Source organism: Mesoplodon densirostris, chromosome 16 (assembly GCF_025265405.1).
Source record: "Mesoplodon densirostris isolate mMesDen1 chromosome 16, mMesDen1 primary haplotype, whole genome shotgun sequence".
Classification (NCBI taxonomy): Eukaryota; Metazoa; Chordata; class Mammalia; order Artiodactyla; family Ziphiidae; genus Mesoplodon; species Mesoplodon densirostris.
Window position 1 is genome coordinate 75,445,870 of NC_082676.1, and position 15,558 is coordinate 75,461,427.

Below are 15,558 nucleotides of genomic sequence, written 5' to 3' on the forward strand. Positions count from 1 at the left end.
ATATATCAATCATCTGGATTCCACAATTCCAATTTTGATGCATTTTCTTTATCACATATATATCCATCTATAAACCCCTCTATCCTTTCATTATTGCAACTGATTTTTGATGCATTTCAAAGTAGGCTGCAAATATTAGCATACTTCATCCATCAATGCTTCAGAACACATACATCAGGATATAGTTTTTAGAAATGTTCTGAAATTTTTAGAAAAGTGGGTAGATATATTATCTAATTTCATTCAGGTAATATAAATTTAAGGTACCAATTGTACATGTGTTTAAGCAAGCTCTTTCTTAAGGGAAAGGCTAATTTTGATGAAGCCACATCCACTGCCCACATTTGTCCTGAGCGGACTGGATTTCCGCATGATGAAATTATGAGTCTTGCCCCCAATATTCTGGAGACACCGATGACCTTGCCCCTGCCCTCACCCATCTAGTATCCGAGTCAAGATGCTGTCATCCTAACCACTACCTGGAAGGGACTGTACTTTTTAGATGACTCAGGCAGGACACCGACACCTCCAGTAGCTCAGTCAACACATTCTGGTGTTTGGAAGACCCTTAACTTACCATCTTAACCACCCCATAAATTCCCCAAATTTGAGTTCTCTCTTGCTTCATCATCAGATCCAAATTTGCAGTGCCTGGGATTGAAATCTTTTCAACTAGCATACCAAATGGCATCTCTTCCTTCTCTAAAACTTGTAAAAATGGCCTTTCTAGTTATACTTTTACTGATCCACTTGTGTTATATTTTAAGGTGCTTCTGTTTATTTTTGATATAGGAAGGATAGAAATATTATTTTTTTTTCTTTTTTTTTTTTTTTTTTTTTTTTTGGCTGTACGCGGGCCTCTCACTGCTGTGGCCTCTCCCGTTGCGGAGCACAGGCTCCGGACACACAGGCTCCGCGGCCATGGCTCGCGGGCCCAGCCGCTCCGCGGCATGTGGGATCTTCCGGGATAGGGGCACGAACCCATGTCCCCTGCATCGGCAGGCGGACTCTCAACCACTGCGCCACCAGGGAAGCCCAGAAATATTATTTTTTTATAAAATCTTGGCTTTAAAATTCCACTGTTTCATGTTTTGAAGGAAAAATAGTGTAATACTTTCATTTGGCCACTGGAGGGCAGTGACCTACTTCTGCTGTAGTTGATTTTTCTCTACCCAGCTAAGCAAAACTTGGCGCAAGTGAAATATCAATTTCTGAACCTTCTTTCCTTGAAATTTGTTTAATTGGATCCCAAGAGTCTCACCATTAAATTGAGAAAACTGATATTTCTAGTTCTTTTGTTTCTACTGTAATTTCCAGTGCAATGCGAAAGAATTTCAGGCTTATTTCATTCAAGTGCATGAAAAAGAATATTTGGACAAAAACTGGGGAGAAAACAAGTCACAAGTGTTGACTTCCACTGATGCTTGTGAGTGGGGCAAGGAATTTGGTTTTTGCATTTCATCTCACATATCCACAGAGTGGGAATTATTCAACCTTTCAGTGATGACATCAAAAATTTAATTTTTAATACCTGAATGCCTTTTCAGTGCAACAGAGTAAGCTCTTTGAGAATGGTCTTTACAATTATACATCTCTGTATCTCCGCAGTAACGTAAGTTACGATTGTGGTTCCTTAAGTTGCTATTATCATAGAATACAGGGTGAACTAGTGCAGTAGAAAAATTCAGACTTTAGACAATTACATATATTCAAACACCAGTCACACCCTTAACGGTGTGGCTTCTAGCAAGTCTTTAGTAAAGACTTTAATAACGCCTCTGACCTCTTTGCTGTATAATGGAGTTGAGTGGCTGCCTTCGCTGTCTGGCTGTGACGAAGCTGGCGTGTGTAACGGTGCCTGGCACGCGGTGATCTACAGCTGCTTCTATGGTCAATCTCCAATAGGGAACAGCCAATTCAAATCTGTATATACAGCCCTTCGTTAGCAACATATTTTAAGCATCAGTCCGATATATTTGCCACTATAGATTCTCACTAAATTAATAAAATCTGTTTCGAGAAAATCCTAAGAGGTCCCTGACAAGGGTCAGGCTACACAAGGAGCCCCAAATTCCTTAGCCCAGCATTCAGGGTCCTCCTTACCCGCTCTGTTCTCTCCACTTTTGCTGGGTCCCTGGGACGAGGAGGTGGGAGGCGGGGCGGGGCTGCAGACCAGTTGACCCCGCCCACTGCGTTTCCAGCGGTGGCTCTGGGTACATTGCTGACTGACACAACCCCGAAAATCCAGGCAAACTCTCTCTTCTGAGAAGAGGGTACAGATGGGCAGCTTCTGGGCCACATGCTCTCTGAAGATGTGCTTTGTTTGGCCTCTCAGTGGTTTTAAATTGGGAGATATTGCACCAAAAAGTCAGTTTCCCAGCTTTCCTCGCAGCCTAGGCAATAATTGGCTGGAATTTAGTCGCCCCTCCCAGGAGCTCCCCCTCCAGGTCTGGGCACAGCCTCGCTTTGCCCTGTTGCATGAAATCTAGTCTGTTTCGCTCATTTCCATCGTTTCTATTGACTGCCTGTTACTGTACAGTGCCAAGGGTGCCCCTGCACCCCCCAGGGTTTTGTGGTGCCATGCACCCTGCCTGGAGGCATCCCCAGGACCCCTGGACCAAGCATTTCTCCAAAGCTTACCTCAAATCCAGCACCAAACCTTGGTGATCTCTTGATCCTCAGTTGTAACTACAAAGTGTTTGCCAGTGTGTTTCCTCAACATTTATCTATTATTTTAAAAATGCCTTTGAATTCATACATTATATCAGTTTCTGTAATGTAATGGCTTTGTCTTACATACCCTTGATAAGCAGAGCTTCTATTTCCTGCATCTTGATTCAAGTTAATGATTGAACTTGATCTCCCAAGGGCACACAGCCCCATGGAATGCCTGCAAACCTGATACAGAAAAAATAAGCTTGCTGGGTTCATTTTGAATACACCTCCAGCCTGAGACCCCCAGGGCACTACACCTAGTTTTCAAAAAGAAGCCACACAGTATTGACTTCAGGGAAGCTGCCTTTCCATCACCTCCATTCTTCCCTCCATCAAAATTTTCTTCTTCCCTATCCTCTACCAGAGGGCTAATTTCAGCCAGCTGTCACACTGGGAAGAATCTGATTCATCCCCACCTGTTTCCAGAAACCTGCCTCGATATAAAAAAATGGGCAAGATCAGCTGCCCATGGAACAGGAGCACCTTCTGTCCCTGTTTTCCCAGCAGCTGAGTTTGGTGACCATGGACACCCCCTATGGCTGGAAGGCTGGGAAGTTTTACCCCCACTGTATTCAAGCCAGAGGACCAAAGCCAATGAGTAACTTTGCTGATGACTCAGTGCTCTGTCCAGCACTCCCTTTACTTCAGTCTCTCCTGTGCAATGTAAATGCATTTCCTTTATGAATTATGTGGTCAAACATCTATGATAGTTCAGTCTTCTCAAGTATCTCCTGCAAACCCAAATGCCTACAGGACTGAGGCAGGTAAAGTCTGAATGAGTCACAGGGGAGTGTCCTTAAAGAGGCAGAAACCCCTCCATCCTCATCCAGAGCGGGAAAGCAGACCCAGTGTTGCCCAATCTGATTTTTCAACTGAAGCAAGAGATCCATTTTATTAATGTAAAATCTCCTTATTTTTAAAATCTGGCAATGTTGGGTGAACATTTCAGTGCACTCCATTTGGACCGTAGAACATTTCGATGCACTCTATTTGGACCATAGAACATTTTGATGCACTCCATTTGGACCCTAAGCCTCCAGTTTGCAATCTCTTGCTGAACAAAAAATATGCAATCCCTCCCCTTGGCATAATGATTCTAGGGAGACTTTTCCTGATGGATGTAACTGAACAACACAAACATGCCAGAACTTCCCCATTCAAAGTAACCATTTTTCAGAAGACAGAGTTCTGCATCCTGAGCTCTATAGGCTGCCAAGATCACTGGCCTAGGTTCCTTAGCCCCCAATCTGCCCCCTGTCCCACCAGTGACCCCAGGCTCATCCCTTACATCTCAATGCCATCAGCTCTGAGCAGAGCAGGCTGTGGTAGGTAAACAGGGATTGTTTGTTGAATTAAAATAAGTTCTGCCATCACCAAAAGCAGTGTTGTAACTTGTGTTTTAAAGATGCTTTGGCGGGCGGCTTCCCTGGTGGTGCAGTGGTTGAGAGTCCACCTGCCGATGCAGGGGACGTGGCTTCGTGCCCCGGTCCGGGAGGATCCCACATACCGTGGAGCGGCTGGTCCCGTGAGCCATGGCCGCTGAGCCTGCGCATCCGGAGCCTGTGCTCCACAACAGGAGAGGCCACAACAACAACAACAACAACAACAACAAGATGCTTTGGGGGGACAGATTAAAAGCCACTTATGACAATGTGTCATTATTTTCATTCTCATCTTACATTTTCTAAAAATGTTATCATAATGCAATCTGCTGTCTGTAATTACATAACAAAATGTCACAACATTGAGCTCCAAATGACTCTTGGCCATTTCCTAATATATTTTCTTAATGTACAACAAAGTAGAGCATCAGGATAGCCTCACTGTCAGTAAAATCTCTCTTGGACTCAGAAGGCAATTCTGAGACAAGAGTTGCAGAACCCTGTAAAGCATCACTAAAATGGTATATAATTACTGAGGTAATTATTTTATAAAGATCGGCATTTACTCATCAATCATTAAACGTTTGCTCTGCACAGGGCATAGAAGACTAGCTGCTGGAGGGAATGGAGTAGAGATTTCATAAGTTTTAATGTATCTGTTATTATTATTTATTGGTAGTATTATACAAGCTTAAATGTTTTATCTATTTATTTAACATGCACAAATTTACTCTGTGCCAGGAATTATTCTAAGCACTTTATGAATAGTAACTTATTTGATCCTCTAAACAACCTTACAATATAGATAATATTATGATCACCGGTACATACATATCCCCATCTATAAAGATGAGCAAAGCGAGGGCAGACAGTTAAGTGACTTGCCCAATATCACAATACTAATAAGTGTCAGGGCCAAAATTTGAATCCAGGTAAGTCTGGCTCCAAAATCGATGTTTATAACCAGTGCATCAATTAGCTACTACTGCGTAACAAACAATCCCCCAACTTAGTGGCTTACAACGTCAACTACTTATTATTGTTCCTGAGTCATTTGGTCAGCTGAGCAGTTCTGTTGATCTGGACCAGGTTCAGCTAATCTTACGTGGGCTCACTTAAGTGTATGTTGTCAGTTGAGGGCTGGCTGGTCCAGGACATCCTTGTCTACATGACTCAGCTCTGCTCCATGTGGGCTCTCATCCTCCATGGCTATAGCAAGGGTCTGAGAAAGAGAAGAAACATCTGCAAATGGCTTTTCAATCCACTGCTTACATCAAGTTTGCTACTCTCTCATTTGACCAAAGCAAATCACATGCTCAGGTCCAGAGTCAGTGCTGGAGGACAAGTCCAAGAGCAGTGGGCATAGAAAAGCATAAATATTGGGGCCTTTAATACAATTAACTGGCCAAAATCATGGTTCAATACCATGCTGTTTTTACCCTGCTTTCCGCACAGTTTCAGACGTGATATTTCAGAGTCCAAATGAGTTGTGAAAATGCTATCAAACGTAGCTTTGTGGGTTTAGGAAGGTCACAAAAGAACCATAAGTGTGAAAAATTAAAGGATGTTTATGATTTTAGGCTGATCCTGGGGAAACACAGTCAGAAGCTCCAAGTGAAGCCAAGACAACTCCAGCAGAAAACGGGATGAATCACACTACATCCCTGACACCCAAACCACCCTCCCAGGCTCTCCACAGCCAACCAGCTCCAGGTAAACACTCTGATGAGAGAGCTGTGCTACATGACTAGGAGCCTCTAGTTTATATGTGCCACTGAAGGAGGTACCATGATTGACTTAGAGAAAACATCACATGGGCAAAAATGCACGGACTTAGGAGAAACGTGCTCCAGAAACGTGTGATGAGGGAATGAATGAGGGAAGGAAGGAAGGAATGAAGAAAGACCAAGAGACTCATAAGTGCTCATCTGGCTCTGCTGACAATTTACGAAGCCACAACAATATATCACCCAGATTTCCCATGTCTTTATTTAGCAATGGATTATGGTCCATCAGCTGGCAGGGTGTGTGAAGGGTTCTTCAAGCACCTTATATGCAGCTATGCTTCAGAAGCACATTCTTAGTTCTACCTCACTAAGTTACGTTTCTGCCAAGAATTCCTTCGTATCTTTCTCTACTTCCTTTCACCTCTTTTAAGTGCCTATCATGTGCTGAGCACGCTGCTAAATGCTTCACGTGGATTATCTCGTTTAACTCTTAAACCAGGCTTCTGAGGGTTGATTCTACCACTGCCCCCATGGTGCAGGTGAATAAATTGCAGTTTTGAAATGACAAGATACTTCTTAAAGGCCATGTCGCTAATGAAGAGTGAAGACAAGACTGACACCAGTTCTCCACGATCCTAAAATTCTTCCTTTTAGATTCTATGCTCCTACTGAGACTACTTAAGAAAGGAGGTTGTTCAGATTCATGGTAATAAGGAGATAAATTGTGTATAAAAAGAAGTGATATTTTCAAATGAAGTTTTTATATACCAAATACAAACATTTAGTGTGTTTCTAGAATATGAATCATTAATTTAAATAGTGAATATAACCTTGTGCTTTTGAGAGTAAAAGATAATTTAGCATTTTAGCATTTGATTTTTTTTACCTGGGTGCTTTGGAATCATTTGACTTACAGAATAATTTTTAAAATAGCACAGAATACATTGCAAAACTGAACCCCTCTTCTCTGGCATTAACATCTGTCAGAGTCAGACCAGGAAATTAACATTGTCACAATACTCTGAACTAAAACACAGACCTTGTTTGAACTTCACCTGCTTTCCACTAATGTCTTTGATTGTCCCAGGTTTGATTGTCTCAGGATCCCACATTGTACTAATTGTCTTGTCTCCTTAGCTTCCTTGAATCTATGACAGTCCCTCAGTCTGTCCTGTCTTTCATGTCCTTGACACTTCTGAAGAGTCAGTTATTCTGTAGATTATCCTTCAATTTGGGTTGGCCTGATGTTTTCTCACGATTAAACTAAAATTACCCATTTTTGGCAAGAACATCACAGAAGCAATGCTGTTCTGAGAACATTATGTCGGGGGTATCTGATGTTGCTGTGTTGCATCATCAGTGATGTTGGATCCCTTGGTTAAGGTGCCATCTACCAGGTTTCTCCACTGAAAGTTACAATTTTCCCCTTTGTAGTTAACTGATATCTCAGTGGAGACACTTTGAGACCATGCAACTATCCTGTTTCTCCTTAAACGTTTGTCCAGTGATTTTGGCACCCTCTAATGGATCTTGCCTGCAACATTATTCCTGCCTGCTGGTCAGCCTTTGATTTTTAAAAGATCACTTGTCATTTCTGTTATGGCCAGAAGGTAGCAGTAGCCTAACCTGAATTTGTTGACAGAGTTTTGATTCAAAGTGGAGGAATGGCCTTTCTATAACTGGAGCATATAGATTCATATTTAATTAGGTTTGCCCCAAAGTTACAAAATGGAGACATTTCTTAGAATATTTTTAGGATAATTTTCTCCCGCAATTTGTAATTTCTTCATAAAGAGACTTAGAGTCAAGAGCCAAACATCGTTTTACAGGAAGAAACAATTTTTAAAATTAAAAGAGGCTATTATTATTTTTCTTTTATTTCAGGCTCTGTAAAGGCACCTGCCAAAACAGAAGATCTTATTCAGAGTGTTTTAACAGGTAAATACCACCTTTTTTCCCTATGGAGTTAGGCCGCTGAATATTATGCAGGTTAAGTATTTAGAGGAGAGGAGATTTCGTCTTTGAAATATAACATCATTAATATTTCTCTTCTAAAACCATCTACAGATACATCCTACTTCAAGCCATGTTACACAATATAATCACAGAGAAGTAACCATACTTGGCAAACAGTACCCTACTGGTATAAAAAAAATAACATAATTTCACAAGATATATTTTGGAATCACGGAATAGTTTCATACTGGAAATGTGACCCAGTGAATAGGAATGCAATCTTCCCAAAGTGCCCACAATAAAGCATATTTTAGAAATGCAGAATATGAACTGTTTGTGACCATAGAATACACAGAGTTTAAGAATGATGATACAGTTTGGGAATATTTCATATTTGGTTAGTTTGTTAAACTAGTGGGACTAAACGCTTTCTTTAATACAATTAGCAGTATGTAGCACTGTATAGTATGTTGGCCCAACACACAACAGAAATGTACACAAAAAAACAGCACTATGGATTAGAACCAAAAACTGTAAACAACTTAAATATCCACATACAGTAGAGTGGATAAATTGTGGTATAGTCACAGAATAAAATAGGATACAGATGTAGAAGTAAATAAACTATAGTTACACACAACTACATGGATAAAGTTCACAGCATAATGTTGAAGAAAAGAGGACAGACACCAAAGAACACATTCTTTATGATTCCAGCTACACGAAGTTCAAAAACAGGCAAAAGGAATTTGTGTTCTTAGAAACATGGATTTGGATTATACCTAAGTGGTGGGAGGGAGGGCTGGAACCCAAAAGAGGGTCTCTGGGGTACTGATAATATTCTGATTTTGATCTAAGTAGTGGCTACAGAAACCTCTTCACTTTGTGAAAATTGAGAGGGATGTGTACTTATGATTTCACCAAAATAATACATAAAATATGCATCAAAAACTTATTTTAGGAATGTATGAAAAGAAAACATGTGTTTAAAGATTTAATTCCATGGGAAACAATACAATGTTCACACATAAAACAAGAGACAGAAGTGTAAATAAGAGCATGATTCCAATATTATTTAAAAATACACAAATGCAGGGCTTCCCTGGTGGCGCAGTGGTTGAGAGTCCGCCTGCCGATGCAGGGGGCACGGGTTCATGTCCCGGTCCGGGAAGATCCCACATGCCGCAGAGCAGCTAGGCCCGTGAGCCTTGGCCGCTGAGTCTGCATGTCCAGAGCCTGTGCTCTGCAATGGGAGAGGCCACAACAGTGAGAGGCCCGCGTACTGCAAAAACAAAAACAAAAAACAAAAAACAAAAAAAACACAAATGCATAGATGAAAGGTGGGTGTCTATATCAATATATTAGCAGTGATTATCTCTGGGTGGTTTATGAGTGGTATTTGTTTCCTTATATAAATGAACATTACCTTTATGCTTAAGGACATATTCAAACAATAGCCTTTCATCCACAAGCTTTTTTTTTTTTTTTTTTTTTTTTTTTTTTTTGCGGTATGCGGGCCTCTCACTGTTGTGGCCTCCCCCGTTGCGGAGCACAGGCTCCGGACGCGCAGGCTCCGGACGCGCAGGCTCAGCGGCCATGGCTCACGGGCCCAGCCGCTCCGCGGCACATGGGATCCTCCCAGACCGGGGCACGAACCCGCATCCCCTGCATCGGCAGGCGGACTCTCAACCACTTGCGCCACCAGGGAGGCCCCATCCACAAGCTTTTTAAAAAATGATACTTTCCGTGGAATTATTTTTAGTCATAGGTTGGAACATCTTGAACCCTGTTGCTAAACTTGCCACAGCTGAAGTGCTGCACACCATTTTTAAAGAAGTGAGGTTAAATCTGTCACCCAAACTGCAGCAATTCCTTAGGATTATAAATTTTAATATAATCAGTCATTATGCAACCATAATGAGTCCATCTGGGCCTGAGGGAAACCATTAAATAAATGTACCTGATTCTCTCCCTGGCCTCTTTCTCAAAAGGAATCGAATGTCAGGAGAATAGATACATTATTAAAAAGGGAAACATATTTCAATTGCTTAAAGACCTTAGCATTTAAGAATATAAATGGTTATTCTGATTTCAACGTTTATCCACTAGATATATCATTTGCTATTCAGGTCTGTTGTTATTCATGGCATATATTATTTCTGAATCTCTTGACAGTTCTAAATATTTATGATAACTTATTTTTGTTCCCAGAAGCAGAAAGTTCACATCAAAGGATGAAAACATGTGAACTATGACTTAATCTAGGTCTAAATAAATGATAATTCATTGAATTTAAGGCACCATACTTTTTAAGATACCTCACTACTCATGGATGGCCAAGAAAGAAAAGCACCAACAAACTGTGACACTCCACTGACTACACGATGCATCTTAGTTTTAGAAATGTTAACATATTTTTTAAATGCATATTCTTACAATTGATTAAACAAGTCAGTAAAACACAGACTGTTTTAACATCAAGCTCTGTCACATTAAATGTTTTCTTGGCATTAAATAAAACACTATGTAGTGATATAAACTACCACCAACCCTTATGGTGCCTTTGGGCAAATCACAGCAAGGACCTTCCCTCACTTTACTGATCTATACTGGAACAATGTTGTGATAAATATACAAACCTACAATATGTATACTGTGAATAGTGCCGCTTAGAAATGGTGCTGTAGAACCTGTACAATCATTGTTAAGCCTCTAACAGGCACACTGCCAGAAACTATGTTAAAAACTTTGCATTCATTCTTTTATTTCATCATCACCATAACAACCCTAAAAAGTAGAAATTGTGTGATCTTTAAAGTGGATCCTGTTAGTGCCCACCAAAATCCCCTTTACCATCTGTGGCACCCAGCTCCCAGCTGTAGTAAACATTGGCTACTAACAGCTCATAGCTTCCTCTGCTTTTGAAAATTGCCCTCCCTCATGAAAGGCACACTGATCATGAAGAGAGATTTCTTATCTGATAAATATCTTACTACTCTGTTGATCATGGAGCATAGCTCATTATATCCATTTGAGCTATTTATTACACAGCTATGTCTCTGACAATGCCTTGATACATTTGATGCTCTAGGCATCAAAAATTTATATAAAAGCGGGTGCAGTGCCATTTGCAATCATATTAGCAAACCACAGGGATAGCTGAAGCTTTTGTGGGAGATCTTTTATAAAAAAAAAAAAAGAAAGAAAGAAAGAAAGAAAGTTGCCCTCAGCCCAAAGGAAGCCCCCTCTCCAGGAGCTTATTCCTCTCCACAACTGACATTCCCAAATAGGCAAAAAGCTGGCTTTCTTGCCTCAAGGTGAGACTAACTCTGTAGTACAGTTCACACTCCAGAGCTCCCCGTGGGATCACGCAGAAGCCGGACTCCAGCCGAGACCACATCCTTGTTTAGTTACTTCTTCTTCTGTATCTGTGCCCTCACTCCCCTCCTACAGAGAGCCCCCCTTGGTAAATCACATGTACCTGAATCCCTCTCTTGGGCTCTGTTTCTAGAGAACCCAAACTTTTTAAAAATTATGAGTAAAGAAATTGGGTCTTTGAGAAATTTGGTAACATAGTCACAAAGTTAGCAAGCGATAAAGCCAGCCTGGAACACATGTTTGACTTCCAAGCTCTGCTCTCAAGGTCCAGTGGGCTGGGGTCAGAAAAATACTGCTCAATAGCAACTGCTCTGTCCTCTCAGCCCTTCCAGGCCTCTCAGCTCTCATAACCCATTTGTTGCAGAAGTAGAAGCGCAGACAATTGAAGAGCTAAAGCAACAGAAGTCGTTTGTGAAACTTCAAAAGAAGCACTACAAAGAAATGAAAGACCTGGTTAAGAGACACCACAAGAAAACCACTGACCTTATCAAAGAACACACTACAAAATATAATGAAATCCAGAATGACTACTTGCGAAGGAGGGCAGCTTTGGAAAAGACAGCCAAAAAGGATAGTAAGAAAAAGTAAGTTGAAGGGGTATTTTTTGTTTGTTTTATAGTATAAAGGAGGAGAGTCATTTACATGGATGTGCAGTGTTTTGTTTTGTTTTTTTTTTTCCAATGGACAAACTACAATTAATTTAAATGATTTTTTATTGAAGAATGTAAGTGTTGTTTTTGATTATTTGCTATTATAAGAAATGTATTAATAAATATGTATGTATAAATCTTTTCATATATTCCTATTTTCTTAAAATTTTAGAAGTGGGATCCCTAGATCCATTTAAAGACTTTTCTGTTTCAGTTTGTAACTATCAGCAAGATATGAAAGTGCAAACTGATGGAGAAAAAAGTGATGTCATGAGTATCTTAATTTGCATTTCCTTATTGAGTTTTTTGGCATATTTATTGTCAATTTATATTTATTCCTTTGCAAATTTTCATATCACAGTCTTTGCTTGATAGTTCTTTTTTATTATTTTTTTATTTTTATTTTTTAATTCTTACTATTTATTTGGTTGCACTGGCTCTTAGTAGCAGCAGGCGGGCTCTGTATTTGCAGCTCACCAGCTCCTTAGTTGCAGCATGCATGTGGGATCTAGTTCCCTGAACAGGGATCAAACCCAGGCCCCCTGCATTGGGAGTGTGGAGTCCTACCCACTGCGCCACCAGGGAAGTCCCTCTTTTTATTGTTTTTTAATTGAAGTTTAGTTGATGGATTTTCAGTGTTTTGCACCACGTTTTGGATCTACACCACTGTAAGAAGGAAAGCCACCCAACTCCCTCCACTCTCTACAGCTTTTGTGTCCTCTCAGCTCACTTTTGCTTGTAGACTGAATTTCTTTATTTAACCAAATTCTGAGACTAGATATGCAGGAAGTCCTACACTTGAGTTCTAGCCTGTAGGCCCAAGACCAACTGGCTGACTTGCCATATTGCAGCTGCCAACCTGGGGGGTCTGACATTTTGCTGTGGACTAGAACCAAGCTGAAGGGGCAACTTGTCTTATTGAAAAGAGAACCTCTACTGCCCTTTGCTGCCCTATCTGAAACCCTCAAAGCCCTGTACAGATAATCCTTGTTTGGGACCTACTCAGTTATCACCCCAAAGTGCCTAACGTGGTAATGTGGGGAAACTATGTGAGCATAGAAGCTAAGAGTCAGGCAGGCTGTACCACATCCTTCCATCCTTCCCTTCACTTCCTTATTCAATAATCCGATCAGGTTAGAGAGAAAGGTAAGAGGCATTTTTCAGATGTATATTGTGACATATGATTTAACATGTGCTTAACTTAAAAGCACAATCAAAACCCAGTACCTGGGTTTTTAAAAGCAGCAAAATCATCATTTTTTAGACCTGGAGCAGCCTTAGAAGCCATCTAGGTGAACTCTTATCACTTCTTCAAGGAGGAATCTGAAAACTAAAGGCTTAACATTTACCCACAGTTACAAAACAGTTCAGGCAAAGCTTGGCCTAAAACATCTAAATTTTTATCTTAATGATATGTATGTAGTCATTTGTTTATTTCTGTATTCATTTATTTATAAGTCATATCCTGCAAACTTCCAATAGAATATTAAAATAACATCATAGACATGTATAAAAATCCTATAAAAATAGAAAAAAAAATGTACACACATACATATGCACACAGACTGTCTACCAGTTACCAGATCTGCTGTCCAATACATGAGTCACTAACCGCAAACAGTGACTCATTGGAATTGAAATGTGCTTCAAGTATAAAATAACACACCAGAATTCAGACTTCACTAAAAAAAAAAAAAAAAAGAATCTCATATTTTTATATTGATGTGTATTGATTTTAATTACGTGTTGAAATGATAATATTTTTGATAATCAAGCTATGTAAAATATATTATTAAAATTAATTTCACTCATTTCCTTTTATTTTTTAAGATGGCTACTAACAATTTCAAATTACATATGTGGAAAAAAATCATATATGTGACCCCTGTTGTATTTCAGCTGGACAGAAGTAATCATTTAATGTAATTTCTCTCCTTGAACACTAAAGTTAGCTCTTAGCTTCTGAGAAAAGGAAATACGGGTTAGACAATTCTCCTTATCTGATTAAAGGAAACTTGCTTTTCCAAGAGGGACAAACATTTTACTGGTATTAACTTACAAAATAATTCATCTCTTGTATCATACACAGGCAACATTAAGCAACGGGGGATAATATCTTCAAACCTGTTTTTGGAGAGGATGCAGAAACATTCGTCCCTTGGTTATTTTTCTTTACTTTCCCTCAAAAAACAAACAAAAATCCCTAAGCATCTTGTGTCAAAAAATACATCAGGAGAAACTTTTCTTCAAGAAGAAAAGACACTGAGGTCTGATTATGTCTGTCCATTCCCCATCCCCCCATGATACACATTAAAATCCTGAAAACTCCTCAGAGTAATAAATGGACATAATGTCCATTATATTCTTTTTTTTTTTTTGCCAGTGAGATTTTTTAATCTCACTGATTTTCTTCTTGTTTTGAAAGTATAGTTATTTTTCACAAAATATATTAATATGTAATCGGCTTACATTTTCTAATGAATTAATAAATAATTTTTAGATTTATTTTTTATTAAGGTAACATTGGTTTATAGCATTATATGTTTCATATGTACAACATTATATTAGATCAGTTTCTTATTCAAATATCCATAGTCTCAACTGGGTTTTCACATAATGTGAAGAGTAGATCATTCAAAGATGGTTTCTGTCACACACTGTGCTGTTCTCAGAACACAGACTTTGCTCTTTTGTAGATGTCTGTCCTTGGGTAAGCTGCACTGCTGCTCCCCCATACTGTGTCCTTAGGAAAATTGTCTCACTGAAACTCAATTTCCTCAAATGTAAACAGGAGATGGTCACACCTGCTAGCTGGGTTATTGTGAAAGCCAGAAATAAAGCAGAACGTCCCTGGCACCTGCTGAGTGGTCAAGAAATGTTGCCCTGTTGCCTCTGCTATGGTGGTTGTGGCTCACTGAAGCAACACTTTATGTTCTGGCTACACCAACTTCCTGCTGCAGCAGATTATAAATGTATCTCGTGTTCATGCCAAGATGGAGGTCACCCCTCCAATGCTCCTCTCCTCTGATGTTGATAAATAGACTTGTACTCATGCCAGGATGGAGGGCCACCTCAGTGCTGCCATGTGATTTTGATGTTTAGAAACCTTTGAGGGAATTCTGCATCCCTTATTTGACAAAATAGGATCCTAATACTAGCTTCTACCAACTGCCTCTCCATGTGGCACTATTGTGTTGGCCTAATTCAAAGAGAAAGTAAGAGGAATTAGCACCAGCTGATTCAAGAAACCTCTTCTACTTGTTCCACTTGGCCACAAGTGAAAACATGGAGACCGAATCTGATGTGCTGGGTATCTTAGGTGGTTCTTTCTGCAGCAGTTTCCATATAAATGAAAAGAACAGACCTGCTCTTGGTACCCCGTTTCCAACACTGTCTCTCATTCTCTTTGTCCTACAAGAAGTAAGAGCACAACATTTGAAGGAATCACACCGTATGTTTTAATACAATAATGTTCGTGAGAATTGTTGTGTTGCGTTTCAACATTTGTCCTAAGCATCAAAATATCTATTAATTCTTTATGAATAACTCAAAGAAAGTCCCCCTGCACAGAGTGAGCACTCAATAAATATTTTAGAATGAACCCAATTCATCCTCCTTTCTCTTGGAACCAAAGTGCCATTTTGGGTGGAGATATCAATGAAGTTAGTTCAGCCCCCAAATAAACTTATTTTAATAACAAATCTTGCTATTAAAACATGTTAAGAAACAGAACGTGTCAGCTGGGAGTGT

General features: G+C 39.8%; 1 protein-coding gene across 4 annotated transcripts in view; it reads left to right on the plus strand.

Moving 5' to 3' along the window:
* Nucleotides 1-15,558, plus strand: part of PLCB1 (phospholipase C beta 1) — a 687,466-nt gene that overhangs the window by 579,783 nt on the left and 92,125 nt on the right. For all 4 annotated transcript variants that reach the window (XM_060120282.1, XM_060120283.1, XM_060120284.1 and 1 more), the window contains 3 exons: nucleotides 5,678-5,810; nucleotides 7,709-7,762; nucleotides 11,523-11,742. In XM_060120282.1, coding sequence (XP_059976265.1) covers nucleotides 5,678-5,810; nucleotides 7,709-7,762; nucleotides 11,523-11,742 — 407 coding nt within the window. The remainder of the gene's footprint in view (nucleotides 1-5,677; nucleotides 5,811-7,708; nucleotides 7,763-11,522; nucleotides 11,743-15,558) is intronic.